Here is a 19,774-nt window from a genome sequence, read left to right on the forward strand (position 1 = left end):
TCATTCTTGGATTTTCTGTACAGAATATTTACCCTTCCAGTCTTCCTGCTTTTCTCTGCTTCAGAAGGAACCCCAAACTCAGGTGGCTGTTATATACATCAGATTCAGTGACTCAGTTTCTGCGTAGTGGATTCTAGCACTGCAGTCACAATGGCTCAGAGAGGACCTCCATGTTAAGTAGAATGGAAAGCATGGTAGAAACACCAGCAGCTTTGAATCAAATCTCTGATCTGTTAGTGTGAAATAATAATGCTCAAGGAACAGACTCATGAAAATGACTGGAGTTTTGTATTTATAAGTCAAAGTTCTATTATATTGAATATTTATCTACACAATGTCTTGGTTAAATACTCGTATACTCTGTAAGGTACTATCTTTCAAAATTTTTCTGAAATATAACTGAATATTTGGTATATAGGTACCACGTTTGACACCAGAGAGGACTTGAATTGAATTAAACTGAATTAACAAAAAACTACCAGGAAACATCAGACTGCCTCTCCAGTCTAGTTTCTCCCTGGCTGCTGGGCTTTGTCAGCATACATGGATTGAATCAACAGGGAAACATCTCTGATACAGAAAGTGGAACACAGGAATTCACTGTAGGGAAAAATGCCCTGACAGTATCTGACTTCCTTAACTCAAATGTGCCAGAAAAGATCTAATTGTGCTACTACCTCCTTCCCCCACTCCCATTTTTTGAAAAGACTGAAATACTACAGATTAAGTATCCAAATTTTAAGCACAGAATCATGGAATTGTTTGGGTTGGAAAGGACCTTTTAAAGGTCAGCTAGTCCAACCCCTCTACAATGAGCAGGGACATCTTCAACTAGATCAGGTTGTTCAGAGCCCCGGCCAACCTGACTTTGAATGTTTCCAGGGATGGGGCATCCACCACCTCTCTGTGCAACCTGCTCCAGTGGTTCACCACTCTCTTTGTAAGAAAAACAAAACCAAAAAACTTCCTCATATCTAGTCTGAATCTATTGTCCTTTAGTTTAAAACCGTTACGTCTTGTCCTCTCGTAACAGACCCTGCTAAAAAGTCTGTCCCAATCTCTCATGACAAAGGCAGGAGACTAGAAGGGAGATAAACCTCTCAATATTTTAACACCACTTCGTATTATTTAATCTTAACCTTTCTGCATGGACCTTCCTAAAACAGTTGATTCAAACCTGAATGGAAGTAAAGAGCAAACCATATATTCTTTCCAGGTAACAGTGATCTATTTAACACAGGGATTGATGACTGTTCTTTGACATTACCACTGCCTAGCTAAAGCAGTCTGGGGCTAAGATTTCACACAGCATGCTGCAAAAGCAAAATAATGCATGAAGAATAATAATACAATGCATCAGATGAGAAAAAAGTCAGTTACCATTTTTTTATGCTTTGCAAGTAGTTGCAAACAGTTCTTGTTGGTATATTCAGTACTTATATCAAAGGTATAATACTTACTTGTGTGGTTCTGATACAGCTCTATAAAATGTAAGCAGTTTATTGCTTTATTCTTTGCCTAGGGAATAAAAGCAGAAAATAATTTTTTTCCTTGATTTTTTTCTACTAAACACTTGAAATTTACCATTGTTCAGTTAACTAGATAAATAAAATGCAAGAAAAAAAAGCTTAAGAAGGGTTTGCCACATCTAAACTTCATGGAAATAAAAATGTTCTCTTTAAAGAGCAGCTTTCTCCTAACAGATTTAACAATTTCTCAATATAGCAACAACTTCACCAGACTTTGTGTATTTTAGCATCGCTACTTCATAGATTAGTTGAGCGTTACAACAAATTAAATTAATGTAGATGGCCAAGTAACATTCTGAAATCTAAGGGAGCCTTATTAAGGTCATTATGGATGCGTGAGAGAAAAATTCCTGCACACTCACAGTATAAGCAGACTGTATGCTATATAGATATTGGAAACAAGTGACTGAGGAGGGGGACAGCTAATAACCATAGCAAAAGGAACAGAAAGAAAATAAAGGGATGCATTAGCAGAATTTCATTGCAGGGCAACTTCACTATGTGTGACCAAAGAGCAACAGAGATGGTGAAGGGTCGGGAGCACAACTCTTACAAGGAGCAGCTGAGGGAGCTGGAGGTGCTTAGCCTGGAGAAAAGGAGGCTGAGGGGAGACCATACTGCTCTGTACAACTACACAAAAGGAGGTTGAAGTGAGGTGGCGGTCAGTCTCTTTTCCCAAATAGCAAGTGATAGGATGAGAGGAAATTGCCTCAAGTTGTGCCAGGGGAGGTTTAGGTGGGAAAAAATTCTCCGCTGAAGGGGTTATCAAGCACTGAAACAGGCTGCCCAGTGAAGTGGTTGACTTCTCATCCCTGGATGAGTTCTCATCCCTGGAGGTATTTAAAAGGTGTGTAGACATGGCACTTAGGGACATGGCAAGAAATATTCAATCAACATACCTTCCGTAAAGCAGCCGCCCTGTCACCTGCTTTCCCCAGTGCAAAACCTGCAAGACAGAAAGAGTCATTTTATTGCTGAGAAACAGGTGATGCAGAAAAACAAAAAACCCAGAACTTCACAACCACGTTTAGTATTTAAATTTCCACTCTGTTGCACAGATCATACTTAGAAAATGGTTCAGAGAAAATCACAGAAACAAACAGTTTAGGACCTATGAATGCCTTAGATCTGGATGCCAACTTCTTGTTGTCAAATGAAAACAAATAAGGCTTAACTTATTTTTGTGTATTTGACCAAACCTGTTTCAAATAATTTAATAGTGGTGACTGCTTCAGCCAAAAAAAAGTCCATTCTTCTGTTTAAAAAGAAAGAAGGGATTGAAGAAAAAAAAAGGAAGCTGATGCAGATATATCAACTACGTCTGTACAAACAGTAGCTTCAAGACCCTAGAAGCAAAGGACACTATTGGTTTGCTATTGGTGAAATAGAGAATATGAAAACTATGATTCTGTGAAAACCAGGTTTAACACAATCATGCACTGCAAAAAAACACATGCCTGTAGAACAGAGAATATACAGACTGCCAGTTTACAAACTGATACCTAATTCCCTCTGAACTTTCAGACCTACTCCTATTTACTAGGTCAACAGTGGTAGCACTGAAGAGATTTCGCAGCAGTCAGCTCAGAGCAGGACATCAACTGACTGTACAGAATGAAAAAGAGGATGTGACAACCATTTTTACAAACTCTGTACAGTCTAACTGTCAAGGTAGACTGAATTAAAACCATTTAACTTCCAATGAGCAAGTCTATCTTTTCTGGTCCTTTGATGTTTCTGTTGTGTCAGCTGGGGCTGTGGGTTACCTGTATCCAAAAACCTAAAAAAAAAAAAAAATCAACAGGATCGAACCCATTGGCCAACACTGACACACTAATGTCATGCAGTCACAGAAATGGGCTCAAAAAGATCTAGGAAAGAAATACCATCCTGACTGTTGTGGTGCTACAAGCAAAAAGGATATGACCTCTAGCCTGGAGACTACTGTGGAAGAAGCAGTCAAGGGTAGTGTCTGCTATCAGCTGCCTCTTGAGACAGCTTTCCCTGTGCACACACCACACACCCAGAGGTCTCATTTCCTACCTCCTCCATAAGAAAATACAAGGAAACTCTGCTATTCTTTTAAATACACACATAGAGCACAATAACAATGTAATAATGCTGTGAAGTCATGCAGTACATTAGAAAATTACAAAAATGTGTTCTTTGGGACAACCTCAATTCAGTCATTCAGGACATATGGATTACAGCAATAACATGTTTCATGAAAAAACTTTCCAAAGAAGAGGTAGAAAGAATTTTTTCAGGGTAACATATCTTTCTGCTAGAGAACCACACCTTCCTCTCTATATAAATTTTCCTCTACTCCAAGCTGCAATCAAAATTCAGCTCAAGAAACACGTGAATTTCAATCTTTCACATAAAAGAAGTTCTACAAAACTCTGGTTGACTGGAAATACAGCTGTCTTATTAAAGCTCCCACACAGATCCCATCATCAGAGATATCTATTCAGCAGATAATAAGAGGAGACTACATCCAAAAGGTGGGTGCTCTACATACATATCAAAAGCAGGATTTTCTTTACTAGAGGCACACAGCAATACAAATGCAATTTCCTGTACTCTGACCAATACAATACATGCCATATTCCTGCCTCCCAACATAGGTAGGAATTCTCTATAATTTAAATTATTTGGATTATTTCCTTCACAGCTATTATTTTTTAACTGATTCTTCATTTAATTCTGCACAGCTGTCTTATCTCTATGTCCATTTGATGTCTAAAGGGAATTTTAATGTACATTGGTTTATATCCACAAGAGAATGCACAAAAACTATCTCCTTATGGAGAAAATCATAGCACATTCAAGGGTGCTTCTTAAATAAAAATTATCCTGCAAAAACAATTTAACTCCTGGTATTTGAAAATGGAGTGAAAGATAAACACTATATCCTCAATAACAGAACTAGAAACATGCAAGAAACTGACTGCTGTACAAGGTGGCTGCATAGAGCCTTCATGTTGGGATCCAGGGCTAGTTAATCCAAGTTATCTGCTGCCCTGAGAGGGTTTGATCATTTCTAGAGACAGCTTGGTCATCACTATGCTCCATACTTAATTAGAGTCCTGTTACAAGGAAATCACAACTAAACTGAATGCCCCTGACGGGCATCAGTCTTTGCTGAGAAAGGAAAGGAAAAGGGTCTCTTTTCACAGCTCATACTACAAGATTTTTCATAACCTCATGTTTCTTTTTATTTGTCCTATTTACTTTATGCCATAGACAGCATTTCTATGGTTAGATTTCAAACTGCCTGTTGAAGAGACCATTATGAAGAGCCATAATGGAGAAAGTCTACAAATGGGTCAAGCTGCAGAGCACTAAAGTTCACCATGAGACCTGACTCAAAAGGGCCCCAAGTATTCTATTTCTTTTATTTTAATACAAAACAAAGTGCATAATCTGATTATAAAGCTTACTTTTATAGATGAAACTCAAAATTCTTAGAGGTATTTCAATACTGTCCAGTAGAAAAAAGGGTAATTTTTTTTTAAAGTATAAAAATCCATTTAAATCACCATGCCTCCTGAAGTGCTATTACAAACAGTGATAGATTTGGCATCTTTTCATTCAGGAAACGCACACATACCTGTAGCCCCTTTACCATTTCCAATAGCCACTAAGGCACGTATTGATCTTCTTCTGCCTTCCTTTGCCTTCATACAAAATACATTTTTCACCTGAAGAAAAAACAACACAAAGCATCTTGTTATTGCACAGTCCAAATGTTTTGGGTTTGGGGTTTTTTTAAAGAGAGTTTACAAAAAAAATATTAGAGGTCTGTAATATATACTTACAATATATATCTATATGCTTTAGTGAATGGGTGTCATGTGCAGTGGGACACTGGCTTCAAAGCATTAAATACAGAAAGGTTGCCAAAAAAGCCATACTCAAAGTTACCTCAGTGCAGTTTCATTAAAGTATCCCTCTGTTGTGGTCAGCTGCACAACAGATAATGCTCTAATGCTGCTAGTTTTATGTGTGATTTCAAGCATGATAAAAAAAAAAGGGGAAAAAAATGGAAAGTGACACTAACATCTAACTGCCCTCCTCATATTTTAACATATTTTAGAAGCACTCTTAGGAATTGCTCAAGGTCTGTTGTTGCTTTACATGAATTAAAACTTGGGATTGAAATCTACTTGCAGACTGCAGAAGGCAGTCTCATTACTGAGATGACAGCTGCTGAAAAGAAGACTTTATTTAAGAGAGGGGAAGAAGAAAATAGTATTTCATTCCTGGAACTAGAAATGTTTACAGAAACTCTGCAAGAAATTCAAGCAGCGATGCAGGAAAGCTCTTTCGTTTGGAGTGGGGGACACAGCTACAACTGGGGAGACAGCAGACTTCTGACTCTGCTACAGACTTCCCTGTGTGATGCTAATACTAAATAAGTTTGCTGATGACACTGAATTGGAAGGAGCTGTTGACTCTCTCGAGGGCAGAGAGGTCCTGCAGAGACCCTGACAAATCAGAGGGCTGGGCAGTCACCAACCGTATGAACTTTAACAAGGGCAAGTGCTGGATTCTGCACCTGGGATGGGGCAACCCTGGTTGTGGGTATGGACTGGGGAATGAGATGCTGGAGAGCAGCTGCAGGAAGGGACCTGGGGGTCCTGGTCCCTGGATGGCAAGTTGAACATGAGTCAGCAGTGCCCTGGCAGCCAGGAGGGCCAACCGTGTCCTGGGAGGCATCAGGCACAGCATTGCCAGCAGGGTGAGGGAGGGGATTGTCCTGCTCTGCTCTGCACTGGGGTGGCCTCACCTTGAATATTGAGTGCAGCTTTGGGTGCCACAATATAGAAAAGACATTAAGCTATTAGAGAGTGTCCAAAGGAGGGCTATGAGGATGGTGAAGGGCCTTGAAGGGAAGCCATGTGAGAAGTAGCTGAGGTCACTTGGCTTGTTCAGCCTGGAGGAGACTGAGGGGAGACCTCATTGCAGTCTTCAACATCTTCAGGAAGGGAAGTGGAGGGACAGGTTCTTCACTCTTGACAGGACCAAGTGACAGGACTTGAGGAAATGGCATGAAGCTGAGTCAGGGGTGGTTTAGATTGGATATCAGGAAAAGGTCTTTCCCCCAGAGAGTGGTTTAGCACTGGAAGAGGCTCCCCAGGGAAGTGGTCACGACACAAAGCCTGCCAGAGTTTAAGAAGCATTTGGACAATGCTCTCAGGCACATGGTGTAATTTTTGGGGTGTCTTGTGCAGGGCCAGGAGTCGGATTCAATGTTCCTGATGGCCCCTTCCAATTCAGCATATTCTATGATTCTATAAGCAAATCACTGCTTTATAGTCTCCCACCTTATATGCTCTAATATATCCCCTTGATGTAGAAAAAACACAGATGTACAAGTGGGAGCAAGAGCACGTTCAGCGAAAAAGAATAACTTGACCTAAAGAATGCAGAATGTGATAAAAGGTAACTAAAATGATGATACAGAAGGGAAGAGACTGGTTACATGTCAACCCAAACCAGCTTTGGACTGTTGGGGTTTAGAAATGTTTCCAAATTTTGTCCTCTGGTAAACTCAGATCATTTTAATGTGAAAAACCACACCTCTGAAGCTGAAGCTGCCTCCAAGTGAAGATCTCTACTCTCTGAACATGTGCAGTGAATTTAAAATGTGCTGTACCTTTAAATTCAGGTGAGAGACAGCTAAGCAAATAGGAGCTTAGCTAAGTACTGATGTAGATTCATCATGGAGAACTGTAAATAATCAAACTGTATAAATATGCTTGTATTTTTGGCCTTTGGTGTGCCAGCTTTACCCTTTAGCACTCTATTTGGAGCAGAGGCATAAATAAATAAAATAGCTCAACTCTGTGTGTGCTTCTTGCACACCAGGTGAAAGAACCTGATTTTGGGACAACAATCTCAGATCCTTTGTCCATCTGTTCTAGTTTCCTTGGTTTTGTTTATATATGAAACTATATGTTTATTTAAATATAGACATATAGTTTATATATACACTATGTAATATAAGAACTACATATAAAGTATAAAAATATATAGTATTTATAAAAATAGATACATATAAAATAACATACTGGATATTGCTTGACTGTGTTAATATCTGTCTCAGAATTACCAGTCAAAGACAGGATTTATTTCATGGTATTATTTCTCCTCTTCCTGTCAAACGCATCAGGTTCTACTTTCTTGAAGCCTCAATATGATTTCCATATCAGTGCTCCCTCCTTTTCTCTCTATCTAATTCTTCAGTAAGCTAGTCTGGTTCTAGTGTTATACATCTCAAACTGGATTATTATAAAATACTTGGTCATGGCCTTAACAGTCTTACTAAAATTCACCAAAAAAAACCCCAAACCAAAAAAACCACCCAAACCCAACAACGCTCCCAAAAATTCCAGTGCCTTCATTACGTACAGATTAGGAATGGGTACTTCTGAAAAATTCCACCTTGCTTTCCTTAAAATAAAGATGCTGTTTAATTCAAGGTACGCACACATTCTACAGAGCACTTTGAAGAAATATCAGCTTTGCTAATTGGTTATTCCAAGCTATTTTTCTTTCTTCAATCTTACTGCTTACAAGAACAAGCTAAAAAACCAAGCCCCATAAGATGAAAGTGCCTGTGGAAAAAGGCTATTTACAGAAAATGCAAAATAATGATGAAAGAAAAGGGAGTGGAGCAGAGTGATCACTCCAGGAGCATCAAGAGCATACTATTTTTGCTTTGCACATACTTTTATCTTCCATTGCCAATCTGAATAAACACTTGTACAAAAACAGGGTTGGCATGCATACTGTCAAAAATAAAGGACATGATGTTTGTAGAAACCTCCTCATGGATTATTCTTCTCCCTTTCCAGAATGTGGCAATAAAGACACGTGCAATGAGCTTCTCCAGGAGCCTTCCTAACACTGCACTTGTCAGCTGTTTCTGAGCAGCTCTGTAGGAAAATGTGTTCAGCCACCCGTCATGATCAGTGCTATTGCATCTCTCCTGAAGTGCTGTGAAGGCCTTTCAAGCTTGATAATGTACACAGGCAGTCACAACTGCTGGAACAACACAGTCCCATGCCTCCTTATATAAAAACAAGTAATGCTCTTCTGGAGCGTGCTCAGCAATGCTTCATTTCTGTCTTGGGAAATAAAGCGTCCTGCTACAGCCTATCATTAAACTGCACTGGAATTAATTAATGCAAAATGAACAATGTGCTACTTTCAAAACAACACGACCTCAGAAAAGTGACTGAAACTAAGACACAATTACCCCTATTTACTAGATTGCTACTCAAGCTAGATTTAAAGCCAATTTTTGAAATTTAAAAAAGACGCAACACATGCTCAACCTTAATCAAAATGTACCTCAAATTAACTGTCTCTTTGTATCCATTATCCAGTGATGATACCGCAAATTCGGCTTTCTTTCGAGAACTGAGGGAAGAACATCACCTTTCAAAACCAAACTTAAACCACCTCAAATATTTATTAAGAGGAGAAATGACAATGTGGAAATAAGTCACAGCCAAAGACAAGCTGCTAAATGTTATTGTGATTTCAGCTGTTGCACTCTGTTAGAAAAAGGGTAAAAATCCAAGGTTTTGTTCTTGTAAAAGCAGAATGAATGACTGGCCAACCTCATCGTCCTTGGAAAGCCCTCCTTTCTAGAAATCATATTCTAGTCATGATTTTTAGGAACCTGCTACCTCTAAGGTCACATTCTTGACACTGCTATGCTTTTGCTGCTGTTATGCAGAGAAGAGTGCCTGCATAGGCTGATCCCCTCATGGCATAAGAACCTCTGGTCCCAATACTTCTCTAAGGTACAAGGTGAGATGAAATAAAATGAGAGCAGGATACAGTGCTGAAAGAAAAGCACTTCCATGCAAGGGAGCCTCGAGAGGCTCAGGGATATAGCTAAAAGATTTGGGAAAACAGTTACTCGAATCATGTTAGCTAGATCATATCCCTGTCAGCCTTCTCTCCTCCACACCAAGGGCAGAGCAGATCTGTACCACTGTGGCAGAACATTTCCCAGTTGTAATGTTAACCTACCATACCTAAAAATCAGAAATTGCACAAGCTGGTGGGCAGAACTAGTATTGCTGGCAAGTGAAAGTCTCTGAGTGTTCCAAACAGTTATTTCTTCCATACAGGCTGACAGGTAAAAGAGACAAAAAAATAATTAACTATTTAATCAACAGAACCAGTTGAAGGTAGCATCCCTAAACTCTACTTTTAGGGCAGGCCAAAATCTTTGAGAACTCCAAGAGTATCAGAACTAAATTCTAGTGCAGAGCTCCAACCTCTCATTCTTTCCTGTGACAGGTTGCTTCAGGCACTATCTTAAAAACTGTCTGAAATTTTTATTGTCAGTCTAAAGACACTGTCAGTATCATCTAGAGAACAGAAAACTTCCCTGTAGTTCTAAAAGCAAAATCTAGAGCCTACAAATCCCCCAAAAGAATATTTGAGGCAACATCTCATTAGAAGTAAATTGTTACTCAGACACTATCCTGTATACCATCTAATTTTTCAGTTAAAGATGTCAAACAACGGATCTTAAACACTGTAATTTCATGCAGCATTTCTTTTTCACAAGCCTTTTTTATTGCACCCTTTGCAAAAACGACAGCTAGAAAACAATTTTGAATGACTTATAAAAAGAAACAAGGGTTTCAGGCTGTGCAATTAAGAATATTCTTTTTGTCACAAGTAGCAAATCTACCAAGATGAGCCAACAAGAGGTGCCATGCTGGATGCTGTGCTCACCAACAGGAAGGAGCTAGGGCAGAATGTAGTGTTCCAAGGCAGCCTTGGATGCCGGGACCACGAAATGGTGGAGTTGGAGATCCTCAGGGCAGTGAGGAGGGCACACAGCAACTCATTGCCCTGGACTTCAGGAGGGCAGAGTCTTCAAGGACCTGCTTGGTAGAGTCCCAAGGGATAGAGCCTTGCAGAGCAGAGGGGCCCAAGAATGCTGGTTGAATTTCAAGAATCACCTACTCCAAGCTCAGAATCAATGCATCCCAACGAGGAGGAAATTCAGCAAAAATGTAAGGAGCTGCTGAGCTAACTCAGAGTGAAAAAAGGTTTCAGCAGGTGGAAACAAGGACAGGTAGCCTGGGAGGAATTCAGGGAACTTGTACAGGAAGCTAGGAATAAGGGTAAGGAAGCCAAGGCCCAGTTAGAATTAAGTCTGGCCAGGGATATCAAGGATAACAGGAACAGCTTCTATAGATCCGTTGCAAGCAAAAGACTTGGGATAATGTGGGCCCTCTTTGGAAGGAAATAGGAGACAAAAGGCACAATTTTCACAAGTGGTAGCAGGCAATTTCAGTGTTGGACAAAACCCCCTCCGGGATCTGTCTTTTGCAAAGGGCATTATTTATAACTTCATCTTCTCCCCAAGAAAGCTCCCCTTCATGAAAGATTCAAAGGGCCACTAACCTCATGTTCTGTGCCTTCAGGCCTTACTGATCATTAAGTTTCACTTTCTAATTTTGATTGCACTACAAGGCAATTACTATCATAGCACAGGATATCATATAGGCTACTTTTTTTGCTATGTTACCGTGTTCATTCTGGAGAAAAATAAAAGAAAAATTCATCTGAGGGTGGATGACACATGAAATGAAGCTTTCCAGTGAAAATAAGAATGGCATATGTCAACTACACCTGTAAATTTTGATTTCCTCCATGGTTACACTATGTTAGACACCACTTAAGTACTACCACCAGTTCTATTCAAAGAGATTTTTCTTGTGTGTAATATATGAGCAAAACAGGAAATGTGCCTCCAGGCTGGCAAGGAAAGTAAGAAACAAGGTAAGCCAGGTCACCTACACTAAGTAATGCAATAGTCTATAGGAAAGCCAGAAACAAAACCAATCTACAGTCCCTACTGCTGTCCCTTAACACTCAAGCTTGCTTTTTCTCTGTGACAACTTTAGTTCTAGTGTACAAGAAAATCTGAGCTTGTCTATAACCTATTCTACAAGCAAGGGAAAATCAAATTATATCCCTTCTATTTCTACATTATAAGAAAACACTTTAATAAGCAATTTCTTTCTTTTAGCAAGGGAGCACAGGCTTTTCAGTAGCATAATCACAACAGAAAGGGCCTGTTGTATCTTTGTTCATAAGTCAGACCTTTAAAAATGGCTTTTAATTTCTTGCTGTGAAGTATAATTTCCCAGCAAACATTATTTTTATCTCGTGTACTACCGTGAATATAAAGATAATGGAAAACACATACAGAAATAGCAGCATGTCTGTCATCTATTAAAAACAAGAATGCTAAAAAAGGTCTATTTATTTCAAAACTCATACTTGTTATCAGAAAATTATGACTCAATTAACTTGGGCTCACTGCTGGCTTTGAATATAGAAGTTATTGTTGCTGCTGCTATTTTTCTGCAACCATTCCTCTTCCCCAGTTCAAATCTATCGCAATCTCATATAAGAGTAGACCACCAGCCTGCTTCTAAAAGCTTTTTAATTATTCAAATATAATAAAGCATTGAAACAGACTTCTACAGCACATGGAAACATTGCACAGCAACTTACTTTTCTGTTTGCACATAATTATGCCAGCACAGAATGGCAACTCAAGTATCCAAACTGACAGCCAGTTGTGACATGTCACAGTAACAAAACAGCCACTTTTCTTCAATGTGCCCTTTCAATTAACAGAAAGCACTGTCAACTGCAGGGCTCAGCAAGAAAAATCACTTCTTTCATGTACAGTGCCCATGCAATTCGGTTACTACAAACTGCCTTCCAACACAGATATGGCTAAAGGCCACATGATCCAAAAGGTCTTTGCTATGTAAGTCAAAGCCCACAGTGTCCAGTCCACTCCAAAAACCCACTTAGATAAGAAAATGGGTTAATAGGTTACAGATTTTGTCTCCCCACCCCTCCTGACAGATTATCTAACTTGTTTCTAAAAAGCTCCAATGACAGACATCCCAATCCGTTCCAGTATTCAAATTACGATTTGCATCTCATGCTTTACATCTAAATTTTCCTTGCTTGTTATTTATACCCGTTGCTTTTTATCCTTTTCACAGTAGACATGTAAAATAGCTTATACTTTTCCCTTCTGCAGGATTTAAAAAAAAAAAAAAATAAACCAGCTCATGACTTCTAATTACCCAAGCTGAGATTCCAATACAGCACCACTGTTTTCCATATCTCTGAAGATACTAAAACCCAATGCAACAAGCAAAGATTGTTGCTTGGATTAATCCAGAAAACATTCAAGCCACTGGATGGAATCCCAACTGATGGTTATCTCAGCAAAATGTAGAAAGATAATCAAGGACAAGGAAACCCATTTGCACATTTATCAGGACAGGAGAGAAGCCTCAGATGCTTTTCTGGAGTAAAGCTGTCAGTCAGATCAACTTCTGACTTGCCTGATTATTCTTTTAACTTTCAGACAAGGAGCTGTTGTAAATCAGGGTATTTTGTTTAAGGAAATGTTTCTCATAATCCCTCTCAGTTGAACAGACAATGTAACTCCCTTTCCAATGGTTATGTTTGCACACAATTTAAAAACAATTAATGCTGCTCTCAGTTATATTAATTTTGTTCTTACTTTTGCACCCTGTACACACTATTTATTACTTACTCAAGGCCATTTAAAAGCTACTTTAATTCTGGTAAAATCTTACCTACTCTGTCCACATATATTTCAATTAAGACAATTGATAGACTCCTATTATCACATCAAATATAACATTAATATTCTCAAATCTTGCCAAAAATAATTTCTGGATAAAACATTTCTTCATGGAAAGTACCTCACCAAGGAATGACAAAACAAAAGGCAGTTGAGCATCATTTCAAAGACAGATAGCATGAACAATGACAAGGAATTGAGATCTAAAACCAAAAACCATGAGAAATTTGGTTCACAGCTGATATTCAGAACTTCTGGTTCCACCCTTTGTCCTAAGCCTCTAAATAAGGCAAGGTGTAAGAGCATTATTATTAAAGGACACTATTTATTTCCCTAACTTGGAGTATTTGGGCTTTTTTCCAAAAGAGACAGTGACGGAAACTATATACTGATCTGTATCTTGCAAATCTTGCATCCTGCTGCTAAACCTATGCAGCCCTGTGTTGCAATGAACCCTGAAAAATTGGCAGATAAAAGGACTCTGCTTTATACATTTGGTCCTGTTCTGGACTGGGACATCTCATTCCCTCTTTGACAACAGTTCCATTTAAATGGCAACCTTTTACTTTCTCTCCAAACCAAGTAAACACTTGATTTCACAGATCTTTAGGCAGCAGCTCTGATTTTGTTGTCAAGAGACAGGTTCACTTTTTCCTGTCTCAAACAGGGAGTTGTTTGACCACGTTCCAAGAAAAATGCAATCAGACATAAGTTCTGGAGAGAAAAATCAATGTTTGCTTAGAGGTGTGCAGTGAAGAAGAAAGCTGTTTCAAAGATATTAAAATCTGAATATGAGATTTTAATATTTCCACAATGCAAACTCTTGACACAGAATAATGCATTCTATTATTAGGAACATGTTATTTCTTCCTAATTTTGTCAGACAAATGATTTTAAAAGGATTGAAAGAAAACCTGCTGTTCCAACAGTATATGACAGTGCATGGTAGTGGACAGACAGAATGTGATCCCTTCCAAAAAGGACATGACTAGTGAACTTGGTGGTGGAACACAAGATGGTTATCTCAGCTGTGAGTGAAACTAAAAGAAACTCAAAGATGTTTTAAAACAAGTACCTCATCTGGACACATGTGTAACAGTTAACAGTTAATAATACAGGCAATGTTTTGCAGAACTGTTTGGTAGTAAAGCTGTAGTAAAGTGATAAATAGTCACCTCTACTCACTTAAAACTGCACAACAACTCAATGGACAGTCACTTTATTTTATAGTGATAAAAGGGTGTCAACATTTATATTAAGCAAAGAGATCTGATCTGTCACAGAATGGGTACTGATTCATGTTGATACCTTTGCTCTCAGATCACGATTAGAAAGGACAGAAGTCTCCTTTACAAAGCAGCAGCTAGACTAGTCTAGTTTTTCAATAATAAAGTAGGTAAATATTAATTACAAATGAAGGTTTTAATAATAATCCTGAAAGGAACGTAAATCTAATAAGCAATTTCACCTGTAGGTAAGTAAACCACAGAAGGTTACAGTGAATGGGGTTACATCAGGCTGGCAATCAGTCACTCAATTTTAGGGCCAGCACTCTTTAATGGTTTTATAAATTATCTGGATGCAGGATCATTAAATGTACATTAAGTAAGTTTGCCAGTGATATATTAGGAAAAGGTTCTTCATTGAGAGTGTATTCAGTCACTGGAACAGGCTTCCCACAGAAGTGGTCATGGCACCAAGCCTGCCAGAGCTCAAGGAGCATCTGGACGATGCTCTTTGTCATATGGTTTAGTTTTACCTTGTCCTGTGAAAAGCCAGGAGTGAGACTAACTGATCCTTGACAAAAAGGCCTTAGGAATTCATTTATTTTACTAGCAGAGTTATACAACTTCCTAATTGTAGTTTTGTCTGAAAAATAACCCTATCACTTTACTAGTTTCCCTGTTGTAGTTGTATGCGAAGAACTTTATTGTGAAAACTTTATCTGCAGGCATTTGCCATTTAGGAGTTACACAAAATTACCTCTGAATTAGCTATTATTTGCTCAACAGAGAAAACAAGGCCCCAGTGGACAGAATGACAAGAGTATGTAATGCAGCTGAAACAGGATACCAGACTAATTCCTACTGCTATAACATTGACTTAACAAAGAATTGTTAAATAATTGCAAGGTCAATATAAAATATTGATAATTCTTTAAAGTCCTTGAAAAGATCTGCAATGCTTACCTCAATGACTCTTGCTTCAAAATCTTCAAAAGTTTCTGTTGGGAGAAAAACAGGGTGTTACATTTCCTTGTGTTACTTCCCTGTGAGCACATCTCCCTGAAGTTGGTATAACTTAAAAAAGACACAACTTTTATGTAACTGTAATTTATAAAGCAATCTCAGCAGTAAGTAGAAAAGGTAAGATAAAAATAATTTGAACAAGCATATCTAAAGTGAGCTTTATTAGTTGCTTCCTTCTAAAAAGGTTTTTTTTACTTGACTACATTCAGTCTTTTAGAGCAAATTCTGTGAAAAAACAGCATACACCTCTTATTTATAAAGCATATTTTTTTCCATTTCTTCAGTAAAATCAGGTTATGTGAAGGCAACCAGCTCTAAAAAATAATGAATCCTATTAAGATAACCTCTCAGAAACTGTAATACTACTTGCTACAATTACAATACAGCTCCTGTTAGAATGAAGAGATTACCATCATTAAATATGTGAGTTGTGCTCTACTGGGGACCCCAACCTCCAATTGCAATCAATATTTCACCTTTTAAAGTACCATACATCCAGGGAAGTAAGATGGAACAGTCTCCCAAGACTGCAGAACTTAAATAACCAGAGTAACAGAGAGGAAGAAAAATACATTTTTTTAATGCAAAGCAAGACATACAAATTTAACTGCTTTGCTTGGACATCACACAGAAAGCAAAGCTTTCCTTAGAATATGTTGAATACTTTGATTACAAGCTAAGCTATACATCCTCTCCACATTCAATCTGAAATTTTCTTTTGGAAATCACTTTAACCCCCCACTTACATTGAAGCATTTTTGTTAAATTGTATCTGATATTCTTTCTAATTCTTTCCAATCGCAGCAACACTATGAAAAATATCTATCCACAGTGTGTTATAAAAAGAGAATGTTTTGAGTTTTCACTAGCTGGCAGTAAACTGCCTTCTTCTCTAAATACTGCTCTAAAACTGCAAATTACCCCAAATTTCATACATACTGAGCAAAGGCTGTAAATCATTAAAATCACCAAATGAGTCACTTCCATTATGACCAAAGTATTACCCAATATTCTTCTTGATATTCTGAAGCTTCTATTAGACAATCAATCAATCCCTTTGATTCAAAGAAATCTGGGGTTTGGACTAGATGACCTTTAAAAAGTCCTTTCCAACACAACCTATTCTTTGATTCTATGATTTTATGAAATTGCAAGTACTCCTTGATACACACTTTTGTGAAATTCCAGGAAAAGGAAGAAAAGGATAAAATAAAACAATACATAACCACTTCAAATAATCAAGCATAACCTAGCCAGACTTTTTTTTTAATTCTCTTTCAAATCTGCCTGAAAAAAATCTTTGCCATCAAAGACAATTATTGCATAATTTATTTTGTCTATTAGCAATTAAGGTGTTTTGCATTGTTAAAAAAAATGATCACTTCTATGTTTTATGTTCAAATCTTTTCACCACAGTGGTAATGAAACACTGAACACGTTCAGGTGAACGTTAAATATTCAGCTCTAAGTGGTGAACATACCCTGTTCACTGCACAGAAAGTGAGTTTCTGCTGTGCCATTGTAAGGAACTTCAAAGAAGTAAAATGGTTTTGAAATGTCTTACAACATTGTAGGGAAGCAAAGAGCAAGAATACTGGAGAGCTTTGGGTGTGACATGGGCATCTACATGTACTACCTCCAGACAAGTCAACTGAGAGAGCACAAAACCAGGCAAAATGCAGCCCAGTCAGATCTTATTCACAGGTCTTCACACACTGCAAGAAAAGTCAGCAAGTTAGGCTTGGCTTTCAGCACTCCCACCAGCATTTCTCAATACCCATTTTACAGAAGCAGGCAAGAATGCATCAAACAACTGACATTGCCAAAAAGATGCTGTTTTCTCTGAGTTTCTGTTTCAAAACCTGATTACCACACCTAAATATAAATTGCAATTATATTTGTTTCCTTTTAAGCAATTGAGAACATACCTGAAATTTATGTATACATTTTCCACAAGAATCCTATTATCAGTTTGGTTGTGGAAATGTATTGACTTTGAAAACAATGGACAGTGGAGTAAATTGCAACATCTTGATGTAAGAAGCAGAACAGATAAGAGATCCTTACAAACTCCTGCTTTTCCAACTTATCTCATTAACAAGAGCATTTCAGTATAACATAGAAGACCAGTGCCAATTAAAGCAGTTAATACTTCTTTTATTTGGTGTAGTTACAGTGAGATTCTGGAGAAAAGCTAAAAACTGTATAAGAGTGTAGAACTGGGGACTCAGTCCTTCACCAAACACTGCTTTATCATTTACACATAACCTCCAAGATGATTATAAACATGATCATCTTCTTGGCACCATTTTAGAGATCTGTTAGTCTACACCAAGTAGACTTTTAGCTCATAGCAGAGGATATGAAAGCCAACAGCACTCTGTTCCCTCTCTGAAGCCTCTTCAGTTGCAAAAAAACACTGTAAACTTGTGAAAAATACAGTTCTATTTCTAAGTGAAAAACACTGTTCTTTCCTTATTCCTGGCTAGCACAATAAGTAAAGGTGTAGTGGAAGAAGAATGCCCTGAAAGAATTTAGCATATACAATCAGAATATGTCCCCCAATGTTTTTTTATAACACACTGGTCATTTTCAACCAAATTTGTCAGATGTTGAAGGCTAACAACATTGAGGTTTCAACAAACCTCTTGCACCTGTTTTCACTATAAAATACAAATGCTGCTAGGGGAAAGCTGCATCACATGCTTAAGCTCCATCTGTTACTAGAGAATCTAATACCAGAATACTAGGAAGAGCTGAACTGCAGAATCTCAATCAGAACACATTCTTGCTTAGACAGCAGGAATCCAGTCATGTCATTGCCTCAGGTCAAAAGGATTCACTGGGTTTGGCAGTTTCAGATCTGTTCCTCCTATCACCTTGACAGTGCTTTGCATACAGCCAATGTCCCAATTTCTCTGCAAAATCATTAATTTTCTGAATAAAAAGATGCTGAAATAACTATGGGGACCTGAAAATCCCCAATATTTTTAACAGATTGAAAGGGAATTGGTATATACTAATCAAGAACTGCTTTTTCTCATGCACATTTATAATACAAGCTGACAGTTTCATTTTCCTATTTTGATTGCAGTACCCTTTCCTCTTTTTGGCAGAACTTGACCTGACTAGAACAGCCTCCACACAGCCAACTTTAATGCAAGTAATCTACATCAATAGTATCAGCCAAAAGCAAAATCAAGGAAAACACCAGAAGGCAAAATTCATAAATGCATAAACATTGTTTGCAACAGCTGTCACTTCTTTTAGTGGAATAAACTATACACAGTCTTGTGTTCACAGTATGGAACTAGAACCACGACATTTTCTTGACTTGCTATGTATTCCACCACTGACTTATGGGGAATTTGGAACAATTAATTAATTTCTCAGATTTTCTATTTTTACATTTAAAGGTTCGGTGACAGCCCGCCAAGTCCATTGTCACATCACTGTCTTCCATGGAATATTTGCTTTCAAGGTAACAGAATGAAATGCAGGGAAGTAAATACAGGAAATCTTTCAGTTGTATGCTGCAGTATTATGTTGATATTAAAATGGAATGAATTGCTCTTAAAATTGAAGACAAGCAGAAAATATTCAAAGAGATTGGTGGGCAAGACCTCCTTAATTCCCAAGGTAAATCTGAGGGAAACAGTGTATCTCAGACTCTATAGCAACAGACACCACAGACTCACGTATAAAGGAATGGAACAGAGAAGTAGCAGAGAGCAACAACAGCGTGTATTTTTAAAGCAGAAAGCTACAAAAATGCCACGGTGACTTCAATCCACATGCACAGAGGCACAAGATCACGCTGGAAAGACAATGCTCTAACCACATTATGACTCGGTTCAAAGCAGGTCAGAATTTTTAATTAGCGCCCAGTAGAATGTAAACAGAAAACATCCACAGGCAGAAAGAATTAACAAAGCACCAGGCAGATTGCGGAGTACAGGTGATTGCAAGATGATCAGACAACAAGATAACTATGATTCCATGCAAGTAATTTTCCATTTATGTTGACTTGCTGCAACATAAGTTCCAAGGTGCAAGCTTGCACTGGGAGAACATATTCCTGGTCAAAGAGAGCTCTGAAAACATGAACAAGCTTAACACCTCAAACAACTGCATCAAGCCTGAAACAACAGTGATAGAAAACATCAACTGTCTTTCTTAGCTCATCTTGCTACAAAAGCCTACAGAGAGACGTCAATAAGTGTACAAGTTCTGCAATAAAAACTCAGCCCCACGGGAGTTAACAAGTCTTTTTTATGTTTAGTTGAAAAGGATTAGGCTTCTAAATGTTA

At 38.1% G+C, this 19,774-nt stretch overlaps 1 protein-coding gene across 2 annotated transcripts in view; it reads right to left on the minus strand.

Annotated features, from left to right (window-relative positions):
• The window catches only part of MRPS5 (mitochondrial ribosomal protein S5), a 43,344-nt gene that overhangs the window by 9,088 nt on the left and 14,482 nt on the right, over positions 1 to 19,774 (minus strand). For both annotated transcript variants that reach the window (XM_027697003.1, XM_027697002.1), the window contains exons 5-8: positions 15,405 to 15,439; positions 5,143 to 5,233; positions 2,429 to 2,475; positions 1,461 to 1,518 (exon numbers count right to left, since the gene is read on the minus strand). In XM_027697003.1, the coding sequence (XP_027552804.1) occupies positions 1,461 to 1,518; positions 2,429 to 2,475; positions 5,143 to 5,233; positions 15,405 to 15,439 (231 nt within the window). The remainder of the gene's footprint in view (positions 1 to 1,460; positions 1,519 to 2,428; positions 2,476 to 5,142; positions 5,234 to 15,404; positions 15,440 to 19,774) is intronic.

This window comes from Neopelma chrysocephalum, unplaced genomic scaffold (assembly GCF_003984885.1).
Source record: "Neopelma chrysocephalum unplaced genomic scaffold, ASM398488v2 Primary Assembly neopelma1_117, whole genome shotgun sequence".
NCBI classification, from domain to species: domain Eukaryota; kingdom Metazoa; phylum Chordata; class Aves; order Passeriformes; family Pipridae; genus Neopelma; species Neopelma chrysocephalum.